At 37.5% G+C, this 17,285-nt stretch overlaps 1 protein-coding gene across 1 annotated transcript; it reads right to left on the bottom strand.

Annotated features, from left to right (window-relative positions):
- LOC130547068 (alpha-2-macroglobulin-like protein 1) lies at window positions 1-12,452 on the bottom strand. Its single transcript, XM_057322718.1, has 36 exons — window positions 12,165-12,452; window positions 11,369-11,555; window positions 10,970-11,126; window positions 10,778-10,830; window positions 10,557-10,577; window positions 9,368-9,536; window positions 9,208-9,292; window positions 9,013-9,130; window positions 8,735-8,840; window positions 8,543-8,652; window positions 8,230-8,397; window positions 7,921-8,151; window positions 7,713-7,776; window positions 7,474-7,619; window positions 7,228-7,377; window positions 6,918-7,130; window positions 6,757-6,835; window positions 6,568-6,688; window positions 6,235-6,460; window positions 5,739-5,865; window positions 5,323-5,444; window positions 4,989-5,040; window positions 4,538-4,621; window positions 4,234-4,410; window positions 3,786-3,867; window positions 3,527-3,683; window positions 3,283-3,357; window positions 2,734-2,896; window positions 2,436-2,626; window positions 2,055-2,270; window positions 1,608-1,726; window positions 1,158-1,248; window positions 1,004-1,072; window positions 810-912; window positions 374-422; window positions 1-201 (listed from the first exon to the last, which is right to left on the bottom strand). The coding sequence occupies exons 1-35, from the start codon at window positions 12,233-12,235 to the stop codon at window positions 379-381; spliced, it is 4,347 nt and encodes a 1,448-aa protein (XP_057178701.1). The 5' UTR covers window positions 12,236-12,452; the 3' UTR covers window positions 1-201; window positions 374-378.
- Between the last annotated feature and the right edge of the window lie 4,833 nt (window positions 12,453-17,285).

Here is a 17,285-nt window from a genome sequence, read left to right as displayed (position 1 = left end):
TAATAGCACCATTGCAATCATCTGAATCATTTGAGGTCATAAATCTGGCTTTTGTGCATCATATCTTCTGACTTTCTTAAATCAGAATATAAGAACAAATCAAGTGACAGTATTGATTCAATCTTTGATCTTGCATCTGATGAAATGAACAGTCACACCACTGAATAACACCTCTCGATACTCCAGTGACGGCACTTTCATCTAAGTGAAAAAGCCTTGCGATTTATACACATTTTTATTAAAAGTCTACAGCAATTAAGCATAAATTCCACATTTCTCCATGGCATTCAATTTTTAGAGCACATTTCTCAAAAATGACAAATGGAATTTATATAAATATACAGTATGTTTAAAAATGTCAACAATTACTTACCGACATTACTTGACACATGGGGAGGTGTACTGCTTCACAGCACCTTCACCTAAAAAAAAGAATAAGGACAACTTGCTTTAAACCAAAAGCATATTTATGAAGTCTACATCTTTGTGAACAGGATTTACAACAGGATTTTTTTTAGCCTAAAGGAAATGGCATAATCAACTTTAATTACATTAATGGGAAAATGCAGATTCCATAACAGTAAACTTTGGCATCTTTTTTCTTGAGGCGTAAAACCCATTTAAAACTTGCGTAAAATGCATTTCATCTTGCAAGAACAATTAGTTTAAAACAATGTTTTTACTCCCCAGCTCCAAATATTTTCAGGCTAAATTTACAACCCTTCAAGCATTGCTTTACATTCAAATATTTTAGTTTAATATTAAAAATAACATTTGTGATTGTGTAAAAAAAATATATATACACATACTAGTCTTGTAGTAATCGTAGACAGTGACCACAGCTGGTTTCAGGTTCTTCACTACTACGTTCTGTAAAAGCGTCATGGTGAAGGATTTCTCCTCCTTTTTCATCTTAAAAGAAAAAGACACCTGATGTTCATATCAATTATATTCACATGCCGAAAATCCATCTTAAAATCCCTCAATTTACATTTAGACTTACCCCATCTAAATACAACATGACATGTCCTTCATTCTGCTCCACAAGTTTGATTCTGGAATCCTGCTGAAGCTATAGACAGAACCCAATGAGAACATTATAACACTGCAGAGCTTGAGAGAGAAAACCAGACTGAAGGCCTGAAAGTGTCACTCACAGCTTGTAGAGACGAAGAATCCAGCACAAACCCAGACAACAGCTTCACATCAATGATCACCATGTTTGTCTCTTCTCGTGGACCATTATATCTGTAACAATATCACCAACAATCACAAAAAAGGTTCAGTGTTTATGTGGCCTGATAAACAGCAAACAAAAGGAATTGTTAGGGGGGTCTGTTCCCGTAATGAGGGCTTCAAAGGTCCTTTATGGTCAAATATGCTTATTAAACCTGGAAAATATAAGCCACGGCCTTGTAAATTACAGTATAGTGATTTAATGAATGTTTTTTAGGCACTTATTTAGTGCCTTAACCAAGACAAAACATTGCCCCAAATACACAGTACATGTGTATACTGTTATTAATTAGTTTCATTATTTATTAAACAAAAAAAACCGCATTCTAAACTTATGAGGGCTACTCCATGAATGAAGTAAAGCTGCTCACCTGACAGTAAAAGCTAATTCAACAGAATAAAACCGTTTCCTTTCACAAGTTGAAGTTGCATCAGTTAAGATGCTGAAGGCCAAGGAGTTAGAGGGCAGGACATTGTAGTGCAAGGCAAACTGAGAGAAGAAAAACAAAACAGAATAATGTGATGTGCAAGGCCACATTTAACTTCTTTTTGTAGGTGAACAATTCCTTTACCAGCAACAGAAATCATCTTGTGATGAAATATTATATGACATCTAGCCACAGGACCTGAAGGAACTATTGAGATCTGAAGATGTGAACTGCCCATTATAATTTGGCGATACGAATTCATTTCTCTTCTGAACACATTTATAAACCCATGGCATGAGGGTTAGTCAATTTTTCATTTTTGGGTAAACTAGATCTCCAAGTTCATGTGAAGCTCGTCAAAAGAGCAACATATGAAAGCATCTTACGAACCTGCACAAACACACAGCCCTGGCCTCGTGTAGCGAGTGTGAAGTTTCCTGTAGGCGGCTGCAGCTGTCTCTCCTGGTAAAGCAGTCGGTTACTCTGGTTGACGATGAAGTTGTATTTCTGGTTTGAGGGGGAGGTCACATTGACAACAACGGTTCCTGTTGGACTGTAGGTGGCAGCACTGTATTTAGCGAGTGCGTGGAGGGCCACCACAGTGTCCTGTTCATAGAGAGCGAGGAAGCCAATCACACACAGTCAAAACAGCATAGGCCTACATATTGAAACACTAGGTTTTAAAGTGGTTACGAGTTTACACCCTTGGACGGAGAAGCATTGTAGTTGAACTACGAATGAATAAAGTGTCTTGAAATAACATTACTGCACCTGAGAAGAGGAGAAACCTCCAAAGGCATTTTGCTTCTTGGCCAGCCAGTGCACTATGGTAGCAGAATAGTCCAGCTCAAATGATGGCAGTGTTGGTCCAGAGAGAAGCGCCAACAACACGTATGAAGTCATCTCTACATCTAAAGAGCCTGTCAGTTGCCCATTTGTCTGAGTCCAATATCGCCCAACCCCTGAAAAGACAATAAGAGTCCATGAGACTGAGGACATTTGGTTTGTTTTCGTATTCAGAAAAATTACTCCTTTAAAAATATATGTTTTATTCAGAGCTGAATGGCACCATCTCTCTTGACTCGATTGTCCAAGTTGGAGATGAGCATCTGTCTCATCTCTTGGTCTCCAGCCAGAGTGAATGTGTAGGCGGCCAGGGCAATGAAGTAGGTGTTGTCAAGGTTGCTGGAAGCTTCCTTCAGACAAACAAGGCCTTGCGTCACCATGGGATCCTTAAAGAGCATGCAAAATACAGTCAGATCTCTTTAGTACAATATAAAGTCAGACTTCTGCACTTTGAAAAGAAAACGTATCTTTGTAAAGTACACTTCACAGTTTAGCTATAGCCTACTTTAGGGTTTGGGTTCAGTTTAAATCATCTGGATTCAGTCAAATTTAGAGCACTGTATAGACAGTGGTGTTGTATTCAACCATGTTTACAGATAGTAGACAGTAGGGTTGAATCTCTATTTGCAGATACACAGCAACCCCACAATCAACGCAAGCAATATGAATAGAGAAGCTTGTCAAAAAGGGTGTCAAGTTTTGTAATACACACACTTGTTTGGTGTGCCACAGGCCTTGAATTTATCAAGACGTATGGAGTCTTAACACTCACGGTTGTTGTCATGCCCAGTTCCAGCAAAGCTGCAACGATGTATGCAGTGAGAGTGACATCATCACTAACACCTCCCTGTGAAAGAAACAAGGCAGAGACATTAATATTGTACATCACTCAATGTTGCTGCTGTAAAGAACCTTGTGTGGTACTTAAGGTGTCCGTTTTTGTAAAGAATAGCTATAGTACATTATTATTATCATCCTATGAAATTTAAAGTTGGCTTAAAGGTTTCCATTCTTACCTTCATGTCGTTGTGGTAAAGGATGCCCACTGTTATAAAGCACCCATCGCCCTGCTGGTGCTGACCCAACCAATTCTTTGCCTGATCGATGTTAGTTTCATCTACAAACACATACTTCTTTGCCCCTCTGAAAATCTTCATCACATATGCAGTTAACCTGAGAACAGGAGTAATACAAGTTTTCAAAAACTAATATTTATACTTTGTGACTAGGTTGCACAGAAAATATTACAGAACTAGATGCTTTTTTTAAACAGACCAGGAGTGCCCAGAAGGATCACTGTTGCCAAAAGCGCTGTAAGATCCATCATCATGTTTGTAATTCAGCTGTGTTTGGTAGCCTGTGAAAAGAAAATGAACATGACAATTGAAGAGCTCCTACCGAAGACTCAAAACTGAGTATCTGAATATATGAGTAAGTAACAGTAATATTCAGAATCTGAATTTTTTTTATAATTTTCTATTAAAATAACAGATTTGTATCATTTATATACAATATGATGACAGAGGAAAGTCTTCCAGGAAGTTCAGTTTGATGTGAATTTACTGTATTTTCATGTGCAACTTTGCAGAGCATGCCATGGCTGGAAAAGTAATTATAGACTAAACGTCAATGAAATGATTTTGACCCTTTTCTGTCTGCCCAAATGTTGAGGCGACTGAATGAGGCATACTCTCTAAACACAAAACAGTCTTAGTTTTCTCACCAGTCTCCAGATAGGTTTTAGCTCGTGCCAAAATATCAGGCGTGAGCAGTCCACTGCTCTCCAAGTACTGAAGGATGTAAATATTGGGTGCAAAGTTCAGCATGTTCTGCTCACCACAGCCGTAAGGCATACGCAACAGATCAGCGATGTTTTTTAAAGCATGACTGATCAGATCACCTGTGGAACAAACAGTCAGGAGTAGAAATGAACTCATGTCCATACAGTAAATAGCATGAGAAGCCAGATATTTATTAATACTTCGTGTATAAACATGTGAAAGCATAATCATTTACATTTAACTCACCCAGTACAGTGACAAAGCTTTTTTCAGAATCCTTGACAACAACTTCAGGGAGTTTAAGAGAGACATTTGTGTTCACTTGGTTGCCTAATAGAAATAATTAAAAAAGTCAATGATGCGTCTCTCTTGCTTTGTATTCAATACGGTGAGGATTATCAGTTGACTTTCGGACTGAGCGTAAAGGAATCTCAATTTTCAAAACAGCATGAGTCACTGTCGCACAAAACACAGCATAACTACAGAGAGTTTAAACTGCAGTTTCTATTTTAGTTCATTAATATGATCACGTTTATTAATATTTGTACTTTTGTAATTCTCCATTTGGAGGTGGAGCTTGATTCTAAGTCAAACTTTAGCATCAAATTTATTTTTTGTGTTAACTGATGCCACACGTCAATAGCTCATAAATTGTATTGAACCTGGAACATTTAAGAGTGACATAATTTTTACTAACCTGTTAAACAGATGAGTTCATTCTGAGTGATTATCTGTTTAACTCCCTCCGCCTGACAAAAAAACAACTTCAGTTATTGTGACAAAAACAAGCAAATTTGATACTTTCTGAAAAATAAATTTTATTGATTACTAAAACAATTGTGTAAAGACTTTTCTTAACGGTCTAAACCAGCAATATTTCCTTGCCATTAGTGTAGGCTACTACACGGTCAACACAATGGCTTTGCTCAACAATAAGTTTCTTATTTTAGAACACCAACAAACAGCTTTATTAAATAAACCAGGATGCTGAACTCCAAGGCTATAATGTTTATGGTTTCAGAAAGGCTCACCTCGACCAGAAACGACTGCACCACAGTGTCAACACGGCGTCCTTCTGGCACGGTCACCACCTCATTCCCACAACGTTCCTGAGTCTTCACGGTCTCAGCTCTCACCGTAACCTTCACCGCTCCTGTAAAATACAAGTACCGCACTGTCCTTACCTGGATATATTCATTTTACTGTATATGTTAAAGGAGTAATTCACTTCAAAATTTGCCTTTCCATAGTAGGGATGTCAACGGGGCAAATTTTAGAGTGAAGTAATGATTCAATCATGGTAATTTCATGTAATGTTCAAAATGTATAGCCATCAAATGCATGGTGGGGCATAGCAGCATTTATAGAAAGTGTACTGGCAATCTTGTCAAAGATAAAACAACATGTTTTGTTGGTTGTGCTCATGTAGTCAATGTATTGGACTTACCCAGAACAGATGCTGTAACCGTCCACTCAAAGGTTTTGCCCTCTTCTGCACAAAGACATTGAGTGTAACTGCAGCCATTACAAGGCAGAGCTGAGAACTTATCTGAATTTTCCAATGTGACCTTCACCTGTACATTACAACACACAGAGATGTTATTCTTTTTACAGATTTTCCACGTAAAAGGAATTTACAGATTATGTATTTTTGAAATAGTTCAGTTACAGAAAACTGCAAATTTAGAACAATGGGGAAACTAAATTTTACAGGGAAAAAAACACCATTAGTTTATTTTTGAAATGGTCAAAAGCTGTAAAATTAAAGAGCCAATTAGCCGGGAAAACTATTTATTATACATCCCTATAGCAGGTAATTTTGTAGGAAAAAGTTATATTCTAGTATATTACGGTCACTCCAGCTGTGTTTACAGAATTGTTTTAGTGTATAAAACAGATTAAAAGCGAGTCCCGTGCAGATTTTAATTATTAGGGCGACTAACCATAATACATTTGGAGAGGTAGTTGAATACAGTGGCTTTGAGTGTGAGCTCTTCTCCACGGATAACAGAGTAGGGGAGCGTGAGGCTGACAAAGAACGGCAGAAAGGCAGTGAGAGCAGTGCTGGGTGCCACTCCAAAACCAACAGAAGATGTGCAGAAAGCATCTGTGGCCCATTTAGTGATGGTGTCAGGAACAGTCTTCGTAAGAGGAACGGATCCAGACCTCCTAATGAATGAAAACATACTGCTTATGCAATTATACTTGGATGAGCAATTATTTGCGTTTTAGAAAGGAAATTGATGTATAGTAACATTAGCGTGAGCTATACACACCCCACAGGCACAAGATCCCATATCCAAGTTTCCGGAAAGGACTTGCGGATTAGATTTTGAACAGTTTTTTCCACAGGTGGACCAAACGCCATCATTTCATTTCTTACATTGGGTTGAGCATCTGCGTCAACAGTTTGATCAGATAGTAGGAAAGTACCGAATTTCAAAAACAAAAAAGAAATTACTTACCCATCGCTGGCCTCCTATAGTCATAACAGTAAACAGGTTCTTTCACATCAGAGTTGGTAGCAATTTTGACTCCAATTCCCTAGAAGCAAGCATCACGTCTCATTAACTGGATAGTGAATAATGATAAACAACCACTGAAACGGGAGAATATGAGATCTTACTTTAAAGGTACTGTATGCATCATTTCCATTGCGATTAGGGTAATAAATGAGTGAAGGTCTTGCCCTCGCCAGCATTGGGGGGCCAATTGGATCCCTCACCAGCACTGGGGGGTCAATTGGATGCTCGTCTCTAGGTATACAGGGATCTTCATTATATTCCGAGACTTGGTATGGGTAATCCCCCAACATTTGGACTGGTAACATTCCAAAAACCTACAGATTTCAAGTTAATATACAAGATGAATTGACACTGCGAAATCAAATAGAACAATCAAAAGGTTTAAATGTTCATCCGTTACATAGGTCTTACAAAGGCAGCGTTGAGTTGAGCCTCTGGTTTTAAAAGCAGTACGCTCTGATCAATGGACCTGATGGAGCAAAGGGAACCAGGCTGGGCTTTCAGGTTTAGAGTCGTTGTGTCTTTAGGCATAGCCATGGAAGATGAGAAAGTTAAGGACACCTGGAGCACAGATACACATTTATCATACGTGAAGGATTATTGAAAATTATATTAAAGATGGGCATTTTAAATGCGTTTCATGAGGCATTTATGGACCTTGTTTGGCAAGCATTGTTCAATGGGGTAGTTCCAACTGTCTGCTACGGTTTCTCCGTTGGGAAGAAGTGTGTACACAATCACCTGGGCAAATGGAGACAGGGCTGTGGTCTTTTTTAATGTGAATGACAATTTGCCTTTGTTTTCTGTAACAAAGGGAAGAAACGGTCAATGAAAGCAACTGAGGTTCTTGGAAATTACAACAGTACAATATGTTTTCTGTATGTTTTATTTCTTACCCATTTCAAACTGCACGTTGACAGAGACACGGCCATTTTGAGCCATACTGCCTTTCGAGAAGACCTGGCACACACAAGGTGGAAAAATATTGTGTGAAAGTTTATGAAATGCAACCAAACATTGTTTGACACTTCCAAAAGCAACGGACATTGCATTGAAGGTATAGATTTAGTGTTATACAGTACATGGATTTAGAGTTAAACATACCATGTAGAAGACATCCAGTGTTTTCTGTCCCTTTTTCAGTGCACTGCCCTGAATGATGTAACTGGCCTCAACATTTGCATCAATCGCACAACTCAAAGGGTTTAGAGTCAAAATTAACTTTAGAAAACTTTTGCTTTTGGAGTAGAACGGCCTTAACGAGAGACTGCCTCCATTATAAGATATTGCTGCAGGCCAGAAACCATTCTGGAGTTTATCCTCAATGTGGCGAGCCTAATGTGAATGAATAAATTAATAAATGACTGAGTGACACACATAATGTATATAATGGTTGAACAAAATAGCACCAACCTGTAAATAAGCAGGTTGACTTAACCAAACGGTTGTGTCTAAAGAGAAGTAAGCTGTGCCGTTGCTGTCTGTTGTAAGCGTCATATTCACACTTATGAAATCGTAGTTTACAAAGAGATACACTGTTTGACCTTTCAGTGGTTTGTTGTATACATCAGTGACCAGAACCTGTCAAAAAAGCATGTGGAGAAAAACATCCACATTAAAGTGACAGGACCACATCACAAGATCAAGACTCTGTATTTGTAACAAAACTGAGTCTTGACTACATCTTGTATTACAAACTGGCTGCAAAAAAACATGATCATCCAACCTTTCCCCCATAGGCAATCCCAGGTTTGTATACATCTGCTGCATCAACAAAGGAAACTGTGATAACGTCACTGCTATAAGAAACTCCAGCTGAACCCTCTACAGTAATCCCTGGAAAACCAGAAGAACATGTTGCATTAGTCCTTTTAGGACAACTCAAATGGAGAAGCGCAGTTTTGTTTGATACTCTTACCTGTTCCATCCTCTTCTACTTTGTAATTGATTTGGAAATATCCTCCTGGACTCATGCCATATTCACTCAAATTTATTACTTGTGAAGCACAGCCGGTCTTGTCGGTCTAAATGAAACAAATTGACATGAAGTCTAAATTCTTGTATTCACGTTACGAGAAGCTTTTCTATGCGGTTTAGTGAACAGATATTTCTTGTGTCTAACTGAGACATTAATTATAATTTATTTTCCTGATTCAGTCAGTTTTATAATGACGTATTTTATAGGCTGTAGCAAACCTTTATGACGTAAGTTCTGCATGTTTTAGGTGTGCTTTGGCGATACCAGTTATAACTATAGCTTGTTCCACACACTTCAGCAGTCACAGACCCCTGCACGCCCTTCCCATACGTGTATCTACAGAAAAAAAAGATTGCAGATGTAAACTACAAAATAAAAGGTCTCAAATCAAAATTCTCTACAAAAATGCTTACCGAGCACAAATGTTTAGTATGAACTCTTTGTTCGTGGGAGTTAAAACAGGGGGAAGATTCACGTTGACTTCAAATTTAGGCAGAACTACAAGAAACAGAGGAGAGGAGTTTAAAAACAGGACAAATTATGAAACTTTCAAAGCTGATTTCTAGTTCTAACCATATCCTTTAATTTCAAAGTATTGTGTTGTTTGTTGGTTCTTCTCATCCCATGCAGTGATGACGTAGTTGCCCTCAGCAGCCTGAGGTGTCATGCGGTGGAACAGATCTAAAATGCCATCCCTGGTGGTCCGATTCAACCACTGACCAATGCGATTCGATTTAGGATCCTAGAGGTGGCACACAATGAAGAAACCCAGTGTAAAGAAACTGCAAACACCAAGAAATAAATTTGTATGTAAAAATGTTTCTAATTACGAATGTTCCCTGATGGAGGGAATGAGACGTTTTGTTGAGATGACAGTATGGAGCTTTGAACTAGAGAACCCATCATCTCTGTTGTAATCCAAGGGACATAATGTCTCGTTCTATCCTTAAGGGAACAGATGTTACAGTCGTAACATACGTTTCTGTTGCGGTCTCTGGAAGTTATGTGGACAACCGCATGGGGTCCCTATATGAAGCGCCACAAAGCTGAACCGTGTCATGACCTCAAGCAGAGCGACACTGGGTGGTAGCAAGTCATCACCTTGAGCTTGTCGAGTGATGAGGCTCTTGCCATCGGCAGTCACAGGTGGTGGCATTCCTTCTCCAAGAAGCCCAGCATCGTAAGGGACACTGGGATGCACTACCCCCTCTCCTGAGGGAGTGTGCTACAGGGAGCACATCCTTCGGCAGGGAGAAAACACTTGCATCCATGTGAAAACACTTGCATTTGTCTCAAGATTTTAAGGTAATGAGAAAGAAAGTCCTTCATTGGGAATCGGCCAGAAGAGTTGTCATCAAAAACAAAGCTCTGAGAACCAAGTCTTGTTTGGCCAGTAGGGCTTAAGGGAGCAGCATGATGCTCCTCTTACCTGACCTTGTACAGGCTTAATCCTGCTTGTCTGTGCCCTTGGTCAGGGAGTACCAAAGTGTGTCATGCTTTCCAGGCAACCAGACTCTCAAACCAATGGTAAAGCAGCTTTGTCAATCAATGCCGATAAAATTACTTTAGAGGCTTCTGGGACACATGGCATCCTTAGCATGAGTCATTTTAAAGAAGTCAAGTTCATTGGCCTTTTGAAATGACGATCAGAGATCATAGGTTCTCAAGTTCAAACCCCATTGTCACCTCAACATAACGTAGACTAAACAACTAGACTGACAGAAATGGAACAGACATATGATTAAAGGATTTTATACTGTACCTGGAGTTCTACTGTTTGAAACTGAAAAGCAAAAGAAAAAATGTTTAGTTTGATCAATGGTATTTGAGTGACAATGCTTGAAGCTCTGGCATAAAAGCCATTCAAACTCTGACCGCACTTTAACATTACTTAATCCTTGCTTCATCTTACTGTTGGCCATTACAGAAAATTACTGACTATGCTACAGAAAAAAAAGGTTATAGATATACAATTCATTTTACCTTCTGATTGCGAGTCAAGAAATTGAAATCCAAAGAGACAATGCGAAATTTCACTGGGGAAGACAATTGTAAACAGCACATAATCAATAAAGTGAGAGTAAACTTGGTAATATGAACAAACAGTATGCTGTTAAAAATCACATTTATTGATATTAAGAGTTAAATTGCCAGTGCTACATAAGAAAACATTACCGGTTTCTCCTGGCTTGTAGATTGGCTTGTCTGTTTGGATGAAAATGAGCTTCATTGGAGGCTTTATGAGAATCTGAGTTTTTTTGCTGAGCGGTGTTGAAGCTCCTTCAATTTTAACATAGACAGTTGCCACAGTGTCTACAAGCACTACAGGGACCTAAAAGATCCAAGGCAAGGAACAAGAGCTTTAAAAGACAAGTGTGTTACCAACTCTTGCTCCCAGAGAGCCACTTTGCTAAATGGCCCAACCAGGCTTCCAAATATACCAATATAGGGCTCAGTGAATCTTTATTAATCATTTATTTTCGTGTATTCTTTTGAAAATTTCTTAATAAAAACACATGACATCCAAAAAAGGGAAGGACCACAACAATTTACGGTAATGTGAAGTACACTGACCTGGAAAGGCACACACTTGTAGAAATTACTTCTAATGGAGTTCTCTTTAAGAATGGTGGAAACAAATGCATAATCTGAGCTCAAGGTTACCACTAAAGAAAGGGTTGTACTGGGCTCATGGATATGAGCACACAGAGTCTCGGTTGTGCCACTCACTGCCTGAGAAGTGACTGCCACCAGGTATGTGCTGAAAGATAAAAAAGAAAACACTGCTTTTATAGTATACAGTTTTAAATGAGCTCTATTGAGGAACTGTATTATGCTTGCATTACGGAGCAGCTCTCTTGGCTCACTGAGTGACTGTAAAAATGAAAGGCTTAAGAAAACGATGCATATGCTAACAGGTTGATGCATTTCAACTAAATGAATGAGTGAATTAAAAGGCTAAACAAAGCCTTGTGAAATGCATACAACTATAGTCATTCCATATTATATACACATATAGACCACTTCAAAAGATGTTTATACGCGCATGTTAATGGAATGGCCTTATACTGTTCATGACTTTTCCTCAGCACATGATGAAAGCTGACAGATAAACCTGGACCTTTACGGTGTCCAAAAAAGGTAGAAAACCAGTCACTGGGATGGTGCCCTTTAAAAAAAACCTATGTACCATTTAGTTACAAATATTTATACACCTTGTATCTTTGAGACATTCATACTACATGTACCCTTTAGGTGCGAAGTTGTACTTTTTCAAAGGGTAGTGCCCCAGTGATAGCTTTTGTGCCTTTTTGACTGTAGTATTCTGCACATCTGCCAAAACGAAAAGGACAATGATAAATGTTCTTACGGGTCAGTCGCTCCACATGTTGAATCATATTGTAGCAGCAGTAGTGTCAGCAGTGTAACCAGCACCCGCATCTTGAGCTGTTGGTTTTGCGGTCTCACACAGATTTGGTGCACAGTTTATACACCTCTGCCTACTCCCTGTACCCCACCAAAGCAAAGAAACTTGAGCAACTGGTAAGAGGAGTTGAGTTGGATGAACTAGATTCAACCTGCAGTAATCCTTGCTCCTATGTTATGATTCAGGAGTAAAAATTAAACCGTTAGCCCAGATCAATTATGACAGCATTGACTCACTAATGGTTCTGTTTGCCCTGTCTTGTTTTATCTAGTTTTCCACGTTCTGTTGATTAGTCATTAGGTTCACCTGTGTTCATTCGGTTACTCATTAGTCTTGTTAATGGCTTTGTTCAGACTGTCACCTCAAATCCGATTTTTTTGCATATCCCATTGAAATCAAATTTAAATGATTGATTGTTCACACTGTGTATAGCAACTGTTCAGATCCGATTTGATCTGAACAGTGTCCCGTTGTGCTCTCTCATTTTTTGCAATATCTGATTTGGTTTATATGGCAATGACAGGGATCGTTGAATTTCATGCGTCGCTGTGCAGTCCGATGATCAGTCTATGACATCGCAATACCGCGAGAGCGATTCCACTATGGAAGGCCAACAGGAGGCTTGTTTGAGATGCACCTTGCCACGCCTGAAAAGAAGAGAGTAGGCGGCTGCAGTAAGGGGAGGGGTGGAATCAGCGCAGGCAACATGGACACTTCCCAAATCGCGCTGTCGAGTCGACTGGAAACGTCAGCAATGGAGTAGATGGCGTTTGCGTTTTTCATGGCAATTTTCTTGGGCCAACTGAGTTTGAAAGTGAGAAATGTTCTTAAACTTATATTAGACAAACTCTCAACCATGTCAAGACTGTAAGAACGAATTTAGATATTTACTTTGACAAATGAAAACATACTACTAGAACCTACTATTTAAAGTTTCCAGTTCATCCCAAAAATCAAAGAAATTTGTTTAAAAATTGTATGTGATATTTATCCTTCTCGAGAGTTATATTGTGTAAATTCTGTAACTAATTTCCTGAAAACACAGACCATATTTTCTTTCAGAGCATATTTTTCTTTCATTCCTGGACAAAGCGTAATAATTGTGGTTAAATGAGTAAAATGTGTTAGAATTTAACATGCTGTTTATAAAAATTTTAACATGGAAACTGTGAAAAATGAGGTCAAACTTGTTTTTAATTAATATTAATAACCTACTTTTGATAGCGAAGAATTTTATTCTCAAATGTGTTTTCTTTAAATCACCCTGTTTAGTATTTAAGAGGGACCATATTAAAAAATGCTGTCAACAGCAAATAATAAAAAGTTGTAATTTTGTTAGACTTATTTGAGAATATAAATTATATTTCTTGTTTTGAATTTATTAATATGGATGGATTGAAAATTGTGATTTTTTTTCTTTCTTTTTTGTCGTCTTTGTTGTTTGGTTTGTTGTGTTATCTTTTATTATGTATATCATACCTTTTTTTATTATAACCTACGTCTATTACAAACACCCATGTCTCATTTAAGCTGAAGGGCTCATGAGTAAACCAAAATCCTTCAAAATGGTCTCTTCAATATAACGGATGAATAAAATAATGTTAAGTAAAATTAAAAAATCAAAACCTGTTTGCACTGGACATGCTGGTTTTGGCCTCATCGCCGGCTGCAGTCATGTCCTCATTTCACATATAAAACACCAGCGATACACAACTACATGATAATGCACTCGTATTAACGTTAAGCCATGTTGACAAGTTTTAGTAAGTAAGGGCAAAATCCACAAGACATAGCATCTTCAATGCCCTGTAAATGGCAATATTAATTCTTCTGTAGCAAAAATTAACTGCTGCAAAAAAAGTTAGGTGCGATGCAAAATGTAATGTGTAATAGTCATTACAAATGTAGTGGATTAAAGAATCAGAAAGAGCTTTATTGCCAAGTATGTTTGCACATACAAGGAATTTGTTTTGGTGACAAGAGCATCCAGAACACAGAAACAGCAACAACAGTACACAGAGACCATAACACAATAGAATACAGTACACAATGATTTAAATAAGGGCCTATGGGTATAAAAAATTAAGAAATACAATACAATAAACATAAGATAAAGATATATAGAGTGTAAATCTATGTATGTATGTAAATATGTACAAGTAAAAAATAAGAATAGACTATTGTAGTACAAGGTATGTGCTATATACAGCAGAATGAATGAAATATAATTTACAGAAAAAGTTGTATAAAAAAAATAGATAGTGTATTATATATACAAAGAGTGCATATACTTGTTCAAAAATGTAGTCAAGAGCGTAAAAGTTGCTGATATCTTTAATACTCAGTACAACTACAAAGTTGCATAAAAGATACTTAAGTACAGTAACTTACATTTACTCCAATACTTTACACCACATTGGACCACGGAGCTTTACCACCATCTACTGGTGTGGCGGCATTGCTCAAACAAAATGAAGCAAGAGACTAGGCTTGTAAATTGCAACATTTGATCTAAAATATATTCTGAACAATGTTTTTAGAGAGCATAAGTACTTGTAGTCTACAACTACATAGAATGATTACAACATAATTAAAAATCAAGTATTGTTTAAATAGACCTATTAAACGCTGAAAGGCATGGCCATATTCAGAATATCAGGCTAATGAAGTGTAAGTTTATTTGCATCTTTCTCAAAACATTTTCATATACACTTGCATATTTCTATAGTCAAATTTGTTTAGAAAACAAGTAAATGAAAATCAATATTCATATGTCAAACCCTATGCACCAATATTTGCTAGTGAGCCCCTTTGCTATTGGTCAGTCCCCATGTGGGTCTGTTATTTTTACAAATTATTACCCAATCTAAAGTGTTGAAAATAGCTTGAGAGGAAATCTCTTAACTCCATTGGACACTTCAACTGTCTGAGAAGTCTCGTAACTCCACCTCTTCTTCACTCCGCGGGAGCCTCTCGGCATTATGTCTCCTGATTGAAAGTTTTTTATGGGATTCCTTTTGTGCCAATAAGAATGAACGCAAACTTTTAAAAAACGAACAAAAATATACAATGAGAAAGAAAAAAAAACACTTTGATAATGAAAACAATAAACTCAGTTGCAAGAATGTGACATGATTTTTTAACAATTTTTTAAGTTTCGTTTTTGCAAATAATAGTTTTGAATTTGCTGCTAGATTTTTCATTTGCGCTTTCCGAGTTTTCGTTTACGCTTCTCAATTTTTCGTTCGCCTTTCTGGCACAAATCACACGTGCGGGCGGGATTTATGGCCACTTTACTCTCATTGGTTAGTGAGATTTGGATTGACAGCTCCCTGACCAGGAAGTCGAAACTGAAGACAGTGCAGCGGATTAGAGAGCAATCTGCTTGCGGTTTTCTGTATAGTATTGTTTTAGTGTTTGTACTTAAATTACTTTCTTATTTTGTTAGTATATTAGCAGGGTTGCCAACTTTCACGCACTTAAAAGTAGGACACGCTTCCAGGCTCTATCACGCCGTAACAACAAGCCAACGTCGAGTAAAGACAGGATAGATAGCCATATTCACATGCAACTTTACGTGGGTTTAGAGGCCGTCAAGACAGCAGTCTATAATTTATAATTACAATGATATCAGGAAAACGAGATGCCTAGTGAGTTTTGAGGAGATATACAATAAAGTGTTATGCTTCCAGTTCATATTTCTAATTTATACATTATAATCGTGGTGGCATTTTATGTATTGTTTCTATCTTTAAATGTTTGTTTATAGTTTAAGAAGTCTCTCTTCTGCTTTTCTCTAACCTGTTTTATGTAGGTGTGTAAATACATAATGAAATTGATGTTTGCAAGAGGCAGACTAAATGAATAAAACATTCATAAGGCCTCTAATTATGTCACCTTATGAATTTGTTTTGTTGTAGCGTTTAAAAAACATAAATGTCATTTGAATGTATTGGTAGTGTTTTATGAGGTGTACTTTCTGTGAATGTAATGAAAGGGGTATAATACTGTACATTCACCATGAGTTTAAAAAGAAAGATACAGTACTTGACTTATAAGTGGACTTAATTCTTTAAAAGGAGACCGTATGCAAGAGCGACATCGTCATCCTCCTCCTCAGCTGGACACAAGTCACCCTCAGGTACATTTATGTAACCGAGATAATAAAATTGCTAAAAGTTTTAATCTCTGTACAGTAACTATGCAGAAATGTTTTCATTTAGCACGTTTTTCTCACAACCATATAATCTGTAACATGTCTTTATTGGATGTTATAATGCAAGTTGTTCGTTCCTTTTTAAGAAAATTATCTTACAGTCCATAAAATAATACCTGACAGAAAGTATAAAGCACACAATGAACGAGCTAAGTAAAGACAGAATTGCTACTGTACAGGAATACAACTTTTAGCGATTTTCTTTATTATCTGAATTACATTCATTTACCTGAGGATGAGGAGGACGCTTGGATCCACACCGCGCATGATTTACCAACTTCAAATACCAATTACTAATATACTAACTAAATAAGAAAGTAGTTTTAAGTAAAAACAATAAAGATAACAGCATGCAGATCGTTCTCTAAGATTCGTTGCACTGTACTGTCTTCAGTATCGACTTCCTTGTCAGGGAGCTGTCAATCAAAAACTCACTAGCCAATCAGCGTAAAGCGGCCATAAATCCTGACCTACACGTGAGATTTGTGCCAGAAAGGCGAACGAAAAATTGAGAAGCGTAAACGAAAACTCGGAAAGCGCAAATGAAAAATCTAGCAGCGAATTCAAAACTATTATTTGCAAAAACGAAACTTAGAAAATTGTTAAGAAATCATGTCACATTCTTGCAACTGAGTTTATTGTTTTCATTATAAAAGTGTTTTTTTTCTTTCTCATTGTATATTTTTGTTCGTTTTTTCAAAGTTTGCGTTCATTCTTATTGGCACAAAAGGAATCCCATAGTTTTTCAGACAATAACGAGTGAAAATAGTTAGGTTAGATACATTTGAGTAGGCCTGTTTTGTTAAAAATCGATAGCTGTAATGCTTCGGTGCAGAAGGAAGCCCGTG

The sequence above is a fragment of the Triplophysa rosa genome, linkage group LG23 (assembly GCF_024868665.1).
Source record: "Triplophysa rosa linkage group LG23, Trosa_1v2, whole genome shotgun sequence".
Lineage (NCBI taxonomy): Eukaryota > Metazoa > Chordata > Actinopteri > Cypriniformes > Nemacheilidae > Triplophysa > Triplophysa rosa.
The sequence above is the reverse complement of the archived record's forward strand: the minus strand, read 5'-3'. Positions and strand labels throughout refer to the sequence as shown.

Excerpts from the sequence above, each read along its gene's own strand:
- LOC130547068 (XM_057322718.1), bottom strand. The coding sequence starts at position 12,235 with ATGCGGGTGCTGGTTACACTGCTGACACTACTGCTGCTACAATATGAT. Across the intron at positions 10,831-10,969 it reads CTACAAGCCAGGAGAAACCG|TGAAATTTCGCATTGTCTCT; the intron begins GTAATGTTTTCT and ends TGTCTTCCCCAG. Across the intron at positions 1,727-2,054 it reads AGGGCTGTGTGTTTGTGCAG|TTTGCCTTGCACTACAATGT; the intron begins GTTCGTAAGATG and ends TTCTTCTCTCAG.